The 16,889-nt window shown below is 35.2% G+C and overlaps 1 protein-coding gene across 1 annotated transcript in view; it reads right to left on the bottom strand.

Moving 5' to 3' along the window:
* grid2 (glutamate receptor, ionotropic, delta 2) overlaps positions 1-16,889 on the bottom strand; it is a gene marked incomplete at both ends in the record, with an annotated part of 472,158 nt that overhangs the window by 40,793 nt on the left and 414,476 nt on the right. The window contains 2 exons of the mRNA XM_081348596.1: positions 7,307-7,502; positions 14,183-14,321. Coding sequence (XP_081204722.1) covers positions 7,307-7,502; positions 14,183-14,321 — 335 coding nt within the window. The remainder of the gene's footprint in view (positions 1-7,306; positions 7,503-14,182; positions 14,322-16,889) is intronic.

Genomic DNA, 16,889 nt, shown 5'->3' with positions numbered 1-16,889 from the left:
TACAAATGGTTTGATATATTATGTAAATATATTTTATATATTACATTTCCACAAAAAAATATCAAGGAGCACAAATGTTTTCGACACTGATAATAATAATAATCATTTTTTTCCCTTAAAAACCAAATCAGCATATTAGAACGATTTCTGGAGGATCATGTGACACTGAAGACTGAACTAATGATGCTGAAAATTGAGCTTTACATCACAGGAATAAATTACATTTAGATTTATATGAAAATAAACAGTTATTTCAATTGTGATAATATTTCACAATATTAATGTTTATACTGTCTTTTTTTATCAAATAAATGCAGCCATGGTGAGCACAAGAGAGTTCTTTAAAAAAACATAAAATATCGTATCGACCACAAACTTGTGTGAACGGCAGTGTGCATACACACTGTATAAAATTGAATCGTGACAACTGCAATTACATTTTTGGTAAAGACAAAATTCTATTTGTTACCATTTCCTAAGTTTCCAATATAAATTTGTATCCAGGCCCAGACTAATCTGCAAATGTCTACAGACTTTTTTGCATTTTCTGCACTGATTTTGGAAAAACATCCATGGAGTTAAACATGGTAAAATATGTTAAACTGAGCTGAGAGTACTACACTAACATTAGTAAATGAAAGCATAAGTAAACTAGTCAAAAATATTTAATAATCAAACCCATGAGCATGTGAAAGTCTGTGAAAGCTATAGGCATTCCGATTCTGTGGAGATCTTATGGAGTTCTGTGTGGACCTGAATATAACCATTTTTCCCCACAAAACATCAAAATAACGATAAACACAGCATGTGTTCTTGGGATTGACATGTTCACAGGCTATAAAACTACACAGATTGTCCTTGCAATTAGACTATTAAGGGCGTCCACACTGTCAGTGATATGCAGCAAGATTGCTGTGAATTTAGTCAGACAACATTTTAAAAAGACAAATTGTTTTAGTCCAAATGAAACACCTGAAAGTTGGATACAGTGGTTGAGCCGGAATAACTAAATATCAAGAGCACAGAGATCCGGTGGCCTTTTTAATCACTGTTAATTAATTTGCATTGATTTAATCACTGTCAGTTTGAAAGCCCTTTTTAACAAATAACCGCTAAACATTCTCTCACTGCTTATCCACAGTACTGTCTCTTGGTTTCAAATAAGAGTTAAATGCCGCTAATAAAACAGTCTCAGCTTCTTATGAAGATGAGATTAACACAAACACATTCACACTGCTTTTAACAAAGGTCTAAATATCTGCAAATCAACAATAGCAATTTCTTGTGATAAGTGGTGAGCAGGTGCACACGATGAGCGTCGTGACTCTAAACACAGTTCTACGCAAACACAGCGGCTCTCTTTGATCTTTGTGGAAATTTCTCAAACGCACCAAGCAGGTGTTAAAGAGTTTTAATTTTTCCCATAGAGCAGGCCTCCTCATGCGTTCACGTTGCCTCAGCTGGTGATGACTCAAATCTCATCATTACGCTTTCTAAACAATCACCGTCCGACTTCCCACATGCACTGCACTGTTTTGTGCTGTTCGGTGTGACAACACGCTAATGAGCAAGCTGAGAATGAAATGATAAATAAGTGTTTGTGTAATGAGAAGAGAGCAGCTCTTTGTATAGCGTGTTTGTGCGAATCTGGGGAATGAAGAACGAACGGAGGAAAAATCATTAGATACCCTCTACAGTATAATGAGAATTCACTTGAATATTTTGTCATCACTGACTCACCCACTGATCGTTTCAAATCCACATGGCTTTCTTTCTTCTGTGGAAAAACAAGTCTTGGTTGCTGTTTTCCATTACTTCACAATGAAAAAGGAATCAAAGCTTTCAAACTTCAAAAAAAGACACAAAATCACCATATAAGCACCATAAAACTGGTCCTCATGACTAAGTATTTAAAATCATCTGAAGCTATACGATCCTAGTGATTCGTTCATGAATCACTAAACCTACACGTGACTTCAGAATATATAAGCCATATGAAAAAAATAAAATAATAATCAGCAAGGATGCACTACATGGATCAAATGTAACAGTAAAGATATTTATAATGTTAAAAAAAATCTATTTCAAATAAATGCTGAAGAATACAATTACATTTGAAAATTTATTTAAATAGAAAACTGTCATTTTAAATTGTAATAATATTTCACAAAACTTTCCAACCCCAAACCTTTGAATAGTATATTTAGCAAATATTGTTAATTAGCCATATGTGACTTTTAAGGCATTTTTATGGCTATTTTGTGACCTTTTTGGAGCTTGAAATCTTTAATAGCAATACATTGTAAGTGCATATAAAAGTCATACAGACTTGGAACGACACAAAGGTGAATAAATAATGACAGAACTCTCATTTTTGGGCAAACTCCTCCTTTAATCTGTCTTTCCTCCCAATTCCTCTGTGCCTGAGTCTTCTTCACTCTCTCAGCTGTGTCTGGCCCTCAGTTTCTTCCTTCTTTCTCTCTCTCTCTCTCTCAGGCAATGGACATGCTGGCCATTATATAAGCCTTAGATAATGAAGTCTGTGCATGGTGAAATATGATTGAAATCCTTTTAGTGCTGGCTTATATCGACTGTCTTGTTTGCAGTCAAAGGCACCTCTCTCTCCTTCCCCACACCCCCTCCCGCTCCCCTCTTTCTATCATGTTTTGATGTCAACTAATGGTCTATGTACAAAATTCTCCTCCAGTGGGTACTGAGCTAGACATAATGGGGATATCTCATCTTATGACCTGAAAAATGTCTTCCTATGTAGACCTTCTCATGTCCTTCTCCAAGTGTTACAGTTTCCAGGCCAAAGCCTCCTTTATACATCCACATTTGATTTTCTAGTTGTGCACAGGAAAACAGACTATTGTTGTAATATGACGTTGCTTAATCATTTAAGGATGCAATGTCAATAGAAAATATTCTGAAAGGTTACAGTACACTGAAAAAAGGGAAACACAACCATATACTTGATTATCAAAGTGAAAAAATCTCCTTACAGTTACTTAATATAAAAAGGTAATTGTTTCCATGATGACAGATTTTAAGTCATGGCAACTACATATGTTAAGTATGGAAGACCATTCCCGCCACATAAGAAAAAACAAAACAAAAAAACATACGTCATAATTATGAGATATTATTATGAAATTATGACTTTAAAAATCATTATTATTATATAAAAGTCGAAATTTTGACATAGGAAGTCGAAATTATGACTTGCTGCTCATTGATCTCACGCGACCCAACACGACAGGATATGGAAGCCCATTCCCGCCACATTAGAATTTTTTTTCCAACTTATGTCATAATTATGAGATAAAAATTCGAAATTATGACTTAATAAATTGAAATGATGACTTTAAAAGTCCTAATTATGCGATAAAAAGTCAAAATGATAACTTACTAAATCGAAATTGACTTATAAAGTCAAAATTTTGATATAGCAAATCGAAATTATGAGATTACTAACCGAAACATAACTAAATCGAAATTATGACTTGTTGCTCATTGATCTGACGTGACCCGCCACAGGATGAATTGCATATCATTAAATCTCAGCTGCAAACATTATCTAATGTCATCTTTCTTTGTGCTTTTAAATAGATATAGAGTAAGGCATGAACAGTTAAATGCCTCCACTGGGCAATGATAAATATGTGCAAAAACACTTATATTTATTTGACAATAACCTACCTCTTGCTCCATTCCCTGTTAATATTCTATTCTGTTGTATATAGCACACCTGTACATTAAAATGTGTGTATTTTTTTCCTTCCCATTTATAGGCTAAATTATATATACATAAGTGTATCTTGTTCATTTATCTTTATTTTTTATTTGACTATCTATCTGTGTACTGTTGTTGTCTCTGTGTACTGGAAGCTTCTTCTGTCACCAAAACAAATTCCTTGTGTGTGCAAACATAAATGGCAATAAAGCTCTATTTGATTCTTTCTGATTCTGATTAAATACAAAAGAGGTACTCTTATTAAATGTCACGTGCACCATTTATTGATACATACAAGATCATTTTTATAGGAGTAGGCTGTATTTACTGTTTAATGAAAACTGCTGCCCGATCACAACCTCCTGTTGCAACTGTTCTGCAGCAGAACTTGCACTGTTTCTCTATCAGTTACAATACCATTCAACCAACATTTCTGGTGCATCCATACAAACATGACATTGGTCCATGGTATTAAGTTGTTCAATGAAAGCTGCAACTGCAGCCACATCCATTTTGTTCTTTCTGCGCCAAAGCTTGATCTTACTTAAAATTCTTTCAAGAGTGTGTTTGCTCAGAGCTACTCCATGCCTTTCCGCTTATAAGGCAATAATTTCATCATTAGAAGTTAAAACCTAGTTTAAAATACTCAATAATGTGTTCACAATCCATCCTGTCAGCAATTCATAATTTCGACTTAGTTGTGTCATAATTTCGATTTAGTATGTCAATTTCGTTTATCATACAGTAATTTCGACTTTTTATGTCATAATTATGACTTAAGCATGTCATCATTTTTTTTTTCACCTTACGTGACGGGAATGGGTTTCCATAGTTTAGTCAAGTTAATATAGTTAAAATAATCAGTAAACATCCAATTCAAAGAAGAAAAAACATTAACTGCAAACTGTTGCCTTAATTTTTCCATCTTCAGTTCCAGGGAAACCTAATTTTTTACACTTTATAAGACCTATGAAAATTCATGAAACACATTCATCTTGAGTGCAAGTATTAATGTTTTGCAATGTGGGTGAAAATGTGGCATAAAAATAGAAATCTTGTATGCTCTGCTCATGAATTATGAAAGCATCTTCCTTAGCACAAAAATGAAATACCCAGTCTGCTCCTATTATTGAAAAATGAGAAACAGGGGCTCTCAGCATTAGCACATGACTAGCTCAGAGAAGAGATGAATACAACTGAGAATAAACATCGTAAATATTTGCTGGGGAAATCAGAGCAGATGTTTGTCCAGTCCTTTATGATCAATCTCACAAGCTGCGACAAGTCCTGCTGTTACACAACAAATTCTGCGGCTGTTCTTTGATTCTTTAAAGGGAGATAGTTCAACCAAAAATGAAAATACATCATCATTTACTCTATCACATTGTTCCAAACATTAAGTTTAGCTCTTTTTTTTCTGTCAGTAAAACACAAAAGGTGTTATTTATTGTTCCTCACAAAAAGCTATTGTATGGTTTTAGAAGACTTGAAATAAATTATATGGGCTACTTTTATGGCTTTTTTGAGCTTGACAGCCCCTGTTCCCCATTGACTGTATGCAGAAGCTCTGCCATTTTGCTAAATTTATACTTTATTGTTTCACGTAAGAATGTCAATAAATAAATGATGCCAGAACTTAAATTTTTGCCTGAAAATTCTATGAAGAACATTTGCCTATGCTTACAAACAGCCTGCAAGGCTATTTATGTAATAAATGAGAAGAGGAAATGTCAGAGAGGCAGAGAGGCTTCTGTTACTAAGAATCCACCACTTTTCCTTTAGAAATGGAAAATAAATCTTTTGTCCTTTGTTGAGTATTCTTAAACTGTATTATCGTAGAGAACAATATATGCCTCTATTTGTAAAAAAAAAAAAAAAAAAAAAAAAATTGCCAGTTCATGATTTATATTAAGATTACTGTTTATAGACATCAAAATAGTATGTGCCAAAAAAGTCAGGTTTTTTTTGTGAATTTTGCATTTAAAGGGTTAGTTTGCCCAAAAATTATTCCATAATTTACTTCCCCTCAAGCCATCCTAGGTGTTTATGACTTTCTTCTTTCAGCCAAACACAATCGGAGGAGTTATATTAAAAAAATATTCAGGCTCTTCCAAGCTTTATAATGGGAGTGAATGATAACTTGGATTTTGAAGCCTCCCAAAAATACATACATCCATTATAAAAGTAATCCATATGGCACCAGGGGGTTAATAAAGGCCTTCTGAAGCGAAGTGATGCATTTTTGTGAGAAAAATATCCATATTTAAAGCTTTATAAACTATAATTACAAGCTTCCGGTTACGGCCGTACGCAAGTTGAAGAGTGGCCTCTGACCTGACGTATGACGTGGCTTAGGTGAGATTTGATGCCTCTTTATTAACCCCTGGAGCCGTACGGATTACTTTTATGGTGGATGGATGAACTTTTTTAGGCTTCAAAATCTCAGTTACTATTCACTCCCATTATAAAGCTTGGAAGAGCCAGGATATTTTTTTTATATATAACTCTGTGTTTGGCTGAAAGAAGGAAGTCATATACACCTGGCTTGAGGGTGAGTAAATTATGGGATAATAATTCATTTTTGGGTGAACTAACCCTTCAACAACACACATAGTTGTACATCTACACAATATTTTAAATTGATGCCTTGATATTATTGCATTGATGACAATTAAAGGATTGCCCAATGTAATCACAAATTAATACCAATTCAACATTAGAATTTTAAATTTAAGATGCAAACATTTTTGTCTGCACAGTATGTCCAGACTTCTCGGTTTCAACAAATTCTAAACATTATTGCTTGCAAAAATATAAGTATAATTGGAAAAAAAATTATATCATGTTGGCTTGTTTATTAGTTACGGGATTTTTACGGCAACAATCTGTTGACAATCATTTAAACAGCATCATATGTAAAGCTGAAGCACTTTTTGTAAATGGCTTTGGGCAAATTATCTGTTAAATGGCTGAAATGTAAATCATTCCATGGTCATAAATAATGAGAGAAACTCCAGAAGTAGGTCACTAGGGGGTGCTCTGAAGCCTACAAGCTACCAAAGGAGGCAGGCAGGAACAGAAGAGAGGCGAAGGAAGGAGAGGCTGAAGGAGGGTGACGCCTCTGGCAAGAGAGAGGTGTCACCTTGTCATACAATATTTAACCGAACACCTGTGAGATGATATCACATTAACAAAACACTCTAAGCCATTTACTCTTTAGGATACTCTCAAGATCTGAAGGCAGCACAGACTGCCTTCATACTTCACTTGCCTACCAGCCTTTTTAATTGCAGTGCTCGAGCTCGTTTAAAATTTCAAATGAAAACACGCTTGGAAGAGAGGAATAAAAAACATGGGTTAACAAATAAGGCATTAACCCGCAACTAATTAGTATGGGAATTCAGTGGGGGAATTCTCAGAGATAAATCACTCATAACTCAAGCACCATTGAGTCGCATTAGTGCAATTTTACTTTGATATCTCTATTCAGAGAACATTAGCACTGTACTGCAGTTAAGCACGGTAATTAGATAAATGGTGTCGGTAGTCACAGCGCCGGAAGCGTCCTACCTTCCGGATGCCTTCTTTTGATTCCTCCACGTTGTTTTCAGCTCCTCCTGTGCGGTTGATCATCCTCCACATCTGTGAGTACATCGGGTCCCTCTCAAAAGGGTTCATGCCTTTACTGCGGACCTGGTCGTAAACGGAGGAGTCCAGAACCGTGCCGTACGGCAAGTCTGTCTGCTTAGCCAAGTCCTGCAGTGACCTGTAGGGGAACAACGAAACATTTTCAAATCAAAGATATTTAGAAAACAACATTATTGGGTTGATGCCTGGGGGCATAGTAATTTTACGATTAAAACATTATTTGAAAAATCTACAATGTGAATGCATGAATACCCACACGCTTGAGCTTAATTGGGCCAATGTAAGTGAGTTTAAATCTATCCAGCGGCTCTGCTGCGCAGACTGTTGCTCACCCACTTATGTTATATCAAATACTGTTTATTCAGCAACTTGTGTTAATATCTTACATCTAATTAAAAGTTAGCCAACCAAGGGACACTAATTCCCTGCAGTAGTATTTATATTAAGCGAATAATTGGAAAACACAATAAAGATGAAGCCTTCTTGGTTTCCCTTCACGCCATCATCATCATCATCATCATACTGCAGTTCATCAAAGAGTTTCAAAAGTCTCACTTCATTTTGAAAACTGATAAGGATACAAATGAGTGCTTTCGCATTGTATCAATATTCAACATTCACTATATAATAATATTTATATACATTCAAGCAGTACGTTACTGACAGCGGAGAGCATGGGTTGGTGCCGTTGAGATTCGCGCAGATAATCAGACTGACCTCTAATTTATCAAATATTATTACATCAGACAGCTGTCGTCTTCTTCTAGTGCTTAACTCCGCTGGCATCCTTTGAAGGTTTAATGAACTTGCCCACAAACGTTAATCTTTTATTGCTCCTAATTAATCCCGCCACTTAATCCCCGCCCCTCCCTGAGAATTATGGTTATGTGTTGGGTGTCATTTGCATGGAGAATAGCCATAAAAGTGACCTGTGAGTACCCTGCAGTACTATAAAACACCACTGCAGGGCTACTGAGCAATGCAGGTCCGTCTGTGACGGTCTACGCTTTCAGTGCTAATGCCATAGACAGCAAAGGCTAATGCAAGTCCTTCAAACAAGGTCACAGTGCACTTAATAAAACAGCATTACAAGTTTTCACCCCTGTCTTCCTTATTAAAACAGGAAGTTTGGGCAGAACATACAAAATAACCTGACCCCGCCATAAACTGTCTTTGATATTAATTCAAAATAATTCATTATTATGAATTACTTAATTTGTATTATTGTTATATTTGTCTTCTGTTTTAATGCAGTGCTTACAGTTATTTATTTATAATATTATAAATAGACTATCGTTCAAAGGTTTAAAAATATATACGTTTTTAATGAATTAAAAATGCGCAAGGACGCGTTAAATTGATCAAAAGAGACAGCAAAGACAATGTTACAAACATTTCTATTTCAAATTAATGCTTTTCTTTGGAACTTCATATTCATAAAAGCTCAATAAAAATGTCTTATTATTTTCAGTTGAAAACAGTTGTGCTGCTTAAAAGAACACGCCGACTTTTTGGGACTTTAGGTTATTCACCGTATCCCCCATAGTTAGATAAGGAGATGAAAAGGGTATGTATGGACTTATCTAACTCTGGGGGATACGGTGAAATAGAAAAAGTCCCAAACAGTCGGCGTGTTCTTTTAAGCAGCACAACTGTTTTCAACTGAAAATAATAAGACATGTTTATTGAGCACATTTATGGAGTTTAACAGCATATTAGAATGACTTCTGAAGGATCATGTGACACTGAAGACTGGAGTAATGATGCTGAAAATTCAGGAACCACAGGAATAAATTACATTTGAAAATATATTAAAATAGAAAACAGTTTATGTTTAGAAGTACACTAGCAAACAGATGACTTACAAAGTTTAATCTATCTCTGTAATTTGTAATACCAGTGGAACATTTGCAATGCAGCATTGAGTTCTTGTTACTGCAAAATTCAATTAGCCTTAAGAATAGCAATCTATCTGTGTATATGCTTTTTCACACCCTTTATAGGTGACCATCTGGCGGCATTCAAATGCTGCGGCCGCTTAGCTGATCTTTTTGCTTTGGCCAGGAAAACTGTCATCTGTGGCACGGAGTGACTATGCCTAGCCAGACCGCAGGCAAACTGGCATGGGAAACTGTGAGTGCAGAAAAAAACAAAACTTGAGAAGCCTGTAGCCTGGCCCTCCTTCACCTTCACAGATGGACGCCATCTCACAGCCGCATTGAACAGTCTGTTTCCTAAACCATTTTTATATTTCTAAACTGATGTAACAATATGTATGAATATTCAAATGCACTTCCTTACAAGGGCGCATTGTAAGCAGATTTAAACATTAAGGCTGCAGAACAGTCTTTATTACTTTTCTCTGTTAAAAAAAAAACATTTTCATGCTGTTTCAGGATAAAAGGGAACATCAGGGATGTGTTTCTTTTTTGCTAAGCTGTATTACATCCAGCAAATCAGTGGCACAGTCTTGCAAATCATTTAAAACAATAGCAATCAGCACAAACTGAAAGACAAAACTGAAGTGTTTTCCTCAATCACAAGATGATACATTTCTCTTTCTCTAAACATCTACAGCTGAATCCAAGCCATCATGGTGCCAGCATGTACATATTGTAAAACAAAACTAAAAAAATACTCTATTTCCAGAGTTAAATTTGACTCTGCAGGCAGAATTCAGCCTTGATGCAAAAGTTTCACATAAATGCATTCATTATCAAATAAGTGCAAAGTGTTCATCTGAATTCCTTGAGGACCAGCCTGATGAATGAAACGAGCGAATGTATAGATTTTGTGTTAACTGGTTAAGAGCTATGTGGGGTAAGTGAGAGTTGTTGATAAGTTGATGTTGCTCTGATTTAATTAACACTGGGTTAGGATCAGTAAAGTCGATTAAAAAGAGACTGATGAACTAACACTCCCTCTTTTTGTCCAGTATCCATCGGGCTTAAAATTCTCACAGCAACAAAAGAATATGATCCTAAACAAACTGCACCGACTTTAAATCTATTAGGTAATGAAACTCCTCTCAAGACAAAACTATCCAATTGTGAACTCACCCGACCACCCAGTTGGTCTCATAAATCTTTCAGCTCTTCCTGACTGAATGGTGTATTTTAAATACAACAGACCCCTGGGTGTGGAGTTTAGGCTGTAATTATTTCTGTAATGACCCTGCCATCGTCTACACATTAAAAGATAATAAATTTAAATTTATGGAAATCCTAATTAGGTGCATAGAGCTAGAATCAAGCGATCTAAGCACAGGCTCATTAATGATAATCTAATGCAAAGAAAAATAAACAAACCAAGATCATGAAAAAATAAATACTAAATACTCTCATTTTCCCTAGTAACACCACCTCCCCAAATCGCCTACATGGTTATATTACGAGGATTGTTAAGCACAATTAACTCTATCACTGCTAGTCATTGCTGAATTTGATTATTTGATTATAGCTGCATCTCATTTCGAAGGCGGCATCCTCCTGAGATCGCATTTGAAGGCTGCATCCGTCATCGAGGCAGTCTCATTTAAGAAAAGTAACCGTTAGATTGCAAAGAAAGAAAGAAATTGCAGTATTTTACACCGCACGAGGAATAACTAAATTTTATTGAATACTGCGACCTTCGGAGGACGCAGCCTGCTCCAAGTTTGAAAGTGACGGACGCACTTTGGACCGTCTCTGCTTGTTTGCGGTGAAAGATATATATTAGGGCTGGGAATCGATAAAAAAAACGAATTAATCGCACAATTTGCTGTGATTAATCGCAATTAATCGCATTTTCCCCCAAGCTTGTAATCATCAATATTTAAACGTACAATTACCTAATTAAATTAAACAACACAAAGGAAGTATATTTTTTAACTAATATTTTAATGACATCTTGTGAACTGTAAACAGACTCTCCTCAGAACCACAGAGTAGTTGTTCCCATCACATAAAATGGGTAAGTTTGATATTAAAACCATCAAGGTCATCAGAAAGTCTAGATTAGATTAGAACTTAAGCCAATTGGCCAAAATGAATAATTTATTTATATGCACCAACAATATAAAAACAACAACAAAATGTTAAAGTGCCAGTTGAATTTAAAAAAGCAATTGCTAGCAACGGGGTGCTTTGCTTTTAAATGATATATTAAAGACAAATTGCTTCTATGGTATTTGAATTCAGCTTTGCAAATTGTACACACCATCTTTGTTTTGTCAAACGCGCCATCAGGCAACTTTTTAAATGCAAACATTCTTCCTAAAACTCCATCCTTGTCCTTCTCCGTCATGATAGGGTGACTTGGTTTGGCACACTCACAATAGCAGCCACAACAGGAACACGTTAATTCCCCCAGCCCTAATATATATTAACATTAACACCCAAGTGCGGGTGGATTTCTGCAGTGGTGTATTAACACAGTGAGCCCCACTAGCAACTTTGGTGGGTTAAATTTATATATAATACATACATTTTTTAATTGTAGTCTTTTAAAAGGGCATTTGAAATAATAAACTAAGAGCTACTTAGTGTTATCAAAAATATAGATTTTTCAATACATATCGATACTGAAATATCTGAAATGCTTCCAATACTCATTTCCCGCAGAATAGATACCCGATACCAGCTGCGCTTTCTCGCTCTCTCATCTCTCCAACAGCGAGTTGACACACAAACCGCCTCCCCTCGCTCACTCATTTGCTCCGGATGAATATTGTTGCTGTTACATGATTACGCAGATATAAAGCCGCCTCTCAGTACTAAATTGAGTTATTTTTTGCTGCTTATTGCACTTAAACAGTCAAATACACACAAAGTATGTCAAAATGACGGTCTTGGCCAGCAATCCCGTAAAGACAGTAAGTTATGTTTTAAGTGAACGTAAACAGTATTACATTTAATATGTATATTTATTGTATTTCATATAAACATTTTATAATAACAATAATAATAATAATAAATAAAATTCAATAATTTTCATAAAACAGGCTTGTACAGTATAAAAACCATTGTGATAGGCACAATTTATACTGTACAAACCTGTTTTATGAAAATTATTATAAATAACAACTCATATCAATAATAAATAAATAATTTTCATAAAACAGGTTTGTACAGTATAAAAACCATTGTGCCTATGGAAAGTCCCTGTAAGCCACATATACAAGTGTGTGTGTGTGTGTGTGTGTGTGTGTGTGTGTGTGCGTGTGTGTGCGTTTGTGGAAGATCTCCGGCGGGCATGCAACTCCCTGTTTTAATTTCCTGTGCCACAAATTAGATTTATCATTCCAGTGAGAATGACGTCAGACATTTCTGCACTGGTAATTTATTTAACCTGCCTGGTTGAGAGCAAAGAGACGGACAGACAAAGAGTCCTTTTTACGTTTTAAAAAGGTGATTTTTGAAGTGTTTTTATAATTAAATTTAATTTATGACGAGGTGGAACATTTCAAACATTTACTAAAATGTGGCTGCCGCTCTTCCTGTTATGAAAATTATGGCCTTCCGTTATTAGCATTCAAGAGTCAAGAATATGACATTTCTATAAACAGTCCAAAAAAACTAAACAAACATTTTTTTTTTTATGTGACGGCCGGATATGTAATTTGTGATTAGTCTTGTCAAGCATAAAAAGAAACAAAAAACTAATTATGAATGTTATGAAAGAGTAGAATTTTTGACCACTTGAAACAGACTCAAATGGCTTACTCTTTTTTATTTAAATGGCAGAATACTATTAGTGTGAGGTGGTGTAATGGTATTGATCATAATTAATAATCAATTAATTATCTGTATATTCTATCCTCCTTACATTAACCCTACCCCTAAACCTACCCATCACAGAAAACATTCAGCAATTTTTTAATGATAAAAAAAAAAAAAATACTGTTTAGTATGTTTTTTAAGCCGTTTGGACACACGAAGTGATACACGTCATTATACACATTTGTGTCCTCATAAACCATATATATATACACACTTACACTTTTGTTTTTATATAAAGCTATAAATACTAAAACATAACTGAAAAACTCACATCTTAACCTTAAAGAGAAAACTTTCTGCATTTAAAAAAAAGAAAGAAAGAAAAAAGTATTTACTTTACCTTTATACTGATTTGGCAAATGAGAACACCCACAAAATAAGGTTTTGAGATGTTTTGTCAGGTTTAGCTCACTTCTGGGTACAAATTTGTCCCCAAAATATGCTTAAGTAGGCACACACACACACACACACACACACACACACACACACACACACACACACACACACACACACACACACACACACACACACACACACACACACACACACACACACACACACACACACACACACACACACACACACACACACACACACACACACACACACACACAGCAGAAGTCTGAGCACCATAAACAGTGTTGAGGTCTTGTGAGTGTTCATTTACACACAGCTTGGAATTGTGTGTTTTTGTAACAATATTAGACACAAACAGATTTGTTCTTTTTTTTTTTGTAGCTTAAGAATGTGATGTATTTCTGTGTATTATATGTGTTGTATATTCTATGTGTTTTCATTTGAAGAATGCTGCTCAATTAATACCATTCCTATCCAAAACTAATCAATGCTCCCAGAAATGCATGCCTTTGTTAGTATATGCTTAAACTACACAGCATTTTCAACTGAGACTGAAGTTGAAGATGAAGTTGAGATGAAGATTGAAAGCCACAACTTGTTTGTTATTTTGTTATTGTGAGAATGATGATTACAGTGTTTGACGCTAGCTGCAAGAGTGACATGTATAAATGCGTGTACTCACTGAATGGAGTTCTCGATGCGGGAGATAGTGAGGAAGGCAGCCAGATTTGCTGTGTAGGAGGAGATGACTATCAGAGCAAAAAGCCACCAAACCCCCATCATCATCCTTGTAGCCAAAGTCGTGTAGGGCACCTCACCACCTGTAGAGGAAACAGCAGAAAAAAGCAGAAAAGGCTGATGACTGTGCTGTCTTTTTAGAAAATACACATATTTCGCTCTTTATAAGTGACACAACCTTTGTTATCCAGACACTTTCTAGATTGGTTGGTATTAGGCTTAAAATAGATCTGTGTCTCTGTTTATTAAACATTGATTCTTCATTTTATTTACTGACTTTAATGCTGCCAAAAATGCTGAGGCCTCTGGTTCAAACCAAAAAATAGTGTGTGTAAATAGTTGTTTCTTGTTTAAAGGATGAATCTTACAGCATTAGGCCTAAAGAGTATTATTTTTTCAACATTTTCAAGACATATTCTCTAATTTTATATGTCTGGATATTGAATTTATTAAATATGAATATATTAATATATATGCTGTGCAAATATATATATCATCTTATTTGTATTAGTAGACATTGTAGATTTGTACACATCGTGTATGTTTTAGATACATTTAGATGTCATTGCATTTATTTGTGTGAGAATGTTATGACCTGCCCCAATGTCATGTTTCGTTTGTAATGTAAAATGTGTTTCTTATCTTCCTGTATATGCTTTGAACAAAAGAGCTTCGTCTTCAGTAGTGCAGTACTCTGACAAACTGGAAACAAATGGATTCATCCGGTGTGGGTGTGCAGGATTCAAACAACTGAGACTTTACTGATAAAAATAAATAAAAATCTCACTATGAGACAGACAAAAAAGGCCATCAATTGTAATGTCAAATCTACATTTCCCCAGTCACCACAGTCAGAGCTAAAACACGTCTGTTTATTCTGCATTTCAGATCCCTGCTAATTCAACAGCCACAGATGACAGCGGCTCCTCTAAAAGTACCACACACCGCAATATTGATGGATCTGCACAATCCAAGGCTCGCAGCTACAGTGAAATCCGTTAAAAATTAGTCCCATCTATCCTTGTGGCTTCCCGTTTCATTCCAGCCTTGTGTGGAAAGTGCCAAGCATTTCAGCACTCAATAAGGTATCTGACAACTCTGTTTCTGTAGGGGGTCCGCTGAGATGAGCTGTCTTATTAAAGAAAGTTTTTAGATGACTCACATACATATGTCCCGCAGGGTGTGTACTCTCTGCTCCACACAAACTTTGTGCAATTTTAATTTCAGCAAACAAGTCCATGATAGAAAAGTTGGCTTACACAGTTCTTATGATCATCTTTCTTAGGTTAGCAGACTTTAAGGTTAGGGAGTGTCCTATTTAAATGGCACTACTTCCTTCATCTGCAATGTAAACCTCAGAGATTTTGCACTTCAGTTTAAGCAAATGTCAGAGAATACTCGACCAGCTCCTTCAGCTGACTGAATAACGGGCAGTAATTCTAGAAGAATGAATTACGCCAACTATTGTTTATTTGCACCTTATTCACTAAATGAATTAACAGGTTTTTATTTTTATTTTTTATAAATAAGACTGTTCAATGCCATCACATTTACTAATCTAAACGGACTAATCTTAATATAAATAATCATATATAATAAACATAAAACAGTAAAATGTAACTATACAAATATAATATACATTTTATTTGTTAAAACTTTTACATTCCTAAATCTGTGCATATTTAAATACTTAAACATTGTCCAAATATCCGAAAATGTATGTGTTAACTGCAGTATGAATACCTATGAATAATAATAAAATATATTTTATTTATCAGCCCTTTCAAGCTGACAAGGTCACATCAACGTATCCTTCAGGCAGAACAGATTATATTTTCAGAATGATAAAACTTGCAGTTTTCTGTTCAGTTTCTAAATGAAACAAGGCTGAAATTTTGACTAATTATCTTCATACCCAAGCACATCAGTGAAATGAAAAATAATCACACCAACAAAACCAACATCTGTAAGAGTTCTCGGTGAGAACATTTGTTCAAAATCAAGGCAATCGACTAAAAAGCTCATTTCCATATTCAACAGTGCTTCAAAAAGATAGGTTTGTACACAGAAAACTGGATGGTAGTGCAATTAAATATAAATCGTAGTGAAGATAGACGGTATGGCAACCTCCTATCCTCTATAGCCTACAGTACTTCTGATATCCTGAAGCAAATCTGTTACAACAAGAAGCAGGATAAATGAAGAAAAGCTATTTTTTTACACTACAGTTTAGAGAAAAAACACAGAGTGCTCAAGACTGATGCAGTAACTCTGGCCTGGAGCCTGCTAAAGTAAATGAATGCGAAAAATAATGAGTCTGAAAATTTATATAAATTAGACTGAACACAGCTACAGGAGGCCAGCTAAATTTGAAGTTTGAAGTTACCGCTTAGGAAAATACTACTGTAATGATAAATATAAAAATAAGGATCTAAAGTAATAAAGAGTCCAATCTCACACTTGCATGGATATGTGAGCAATGCTAAGCTGCAGAAAGGGAAATGCAAAAGTGTCAAAATACAGTGCTGTTAAGGATTAATCAGAACGTTCTATGCTAAAATTATTCTCTGAGCTGAAGCGAGCTGAGAAAGTCGACTACAACCGACTTCCTGAAAGATTATGTGCTGGTGTGTGGAGATACAACAACAAAA

The sequence above is a fragment of the Scardinius erythrophthalmus genome, assembly GCF_964197995.2.
Source record: "Scardinius erythrophthalmus genome assembly, chromosome: 20".
NCBI lineage: Eukaryota > Metazoa > Chordata > Actinopteri > Cypriniformes > Leuciscidae > Scardinius > Scardinius erythrophthalmus.
This window is presented reverse-complemented; position numbering and strand designations above follow the sequence as displayed.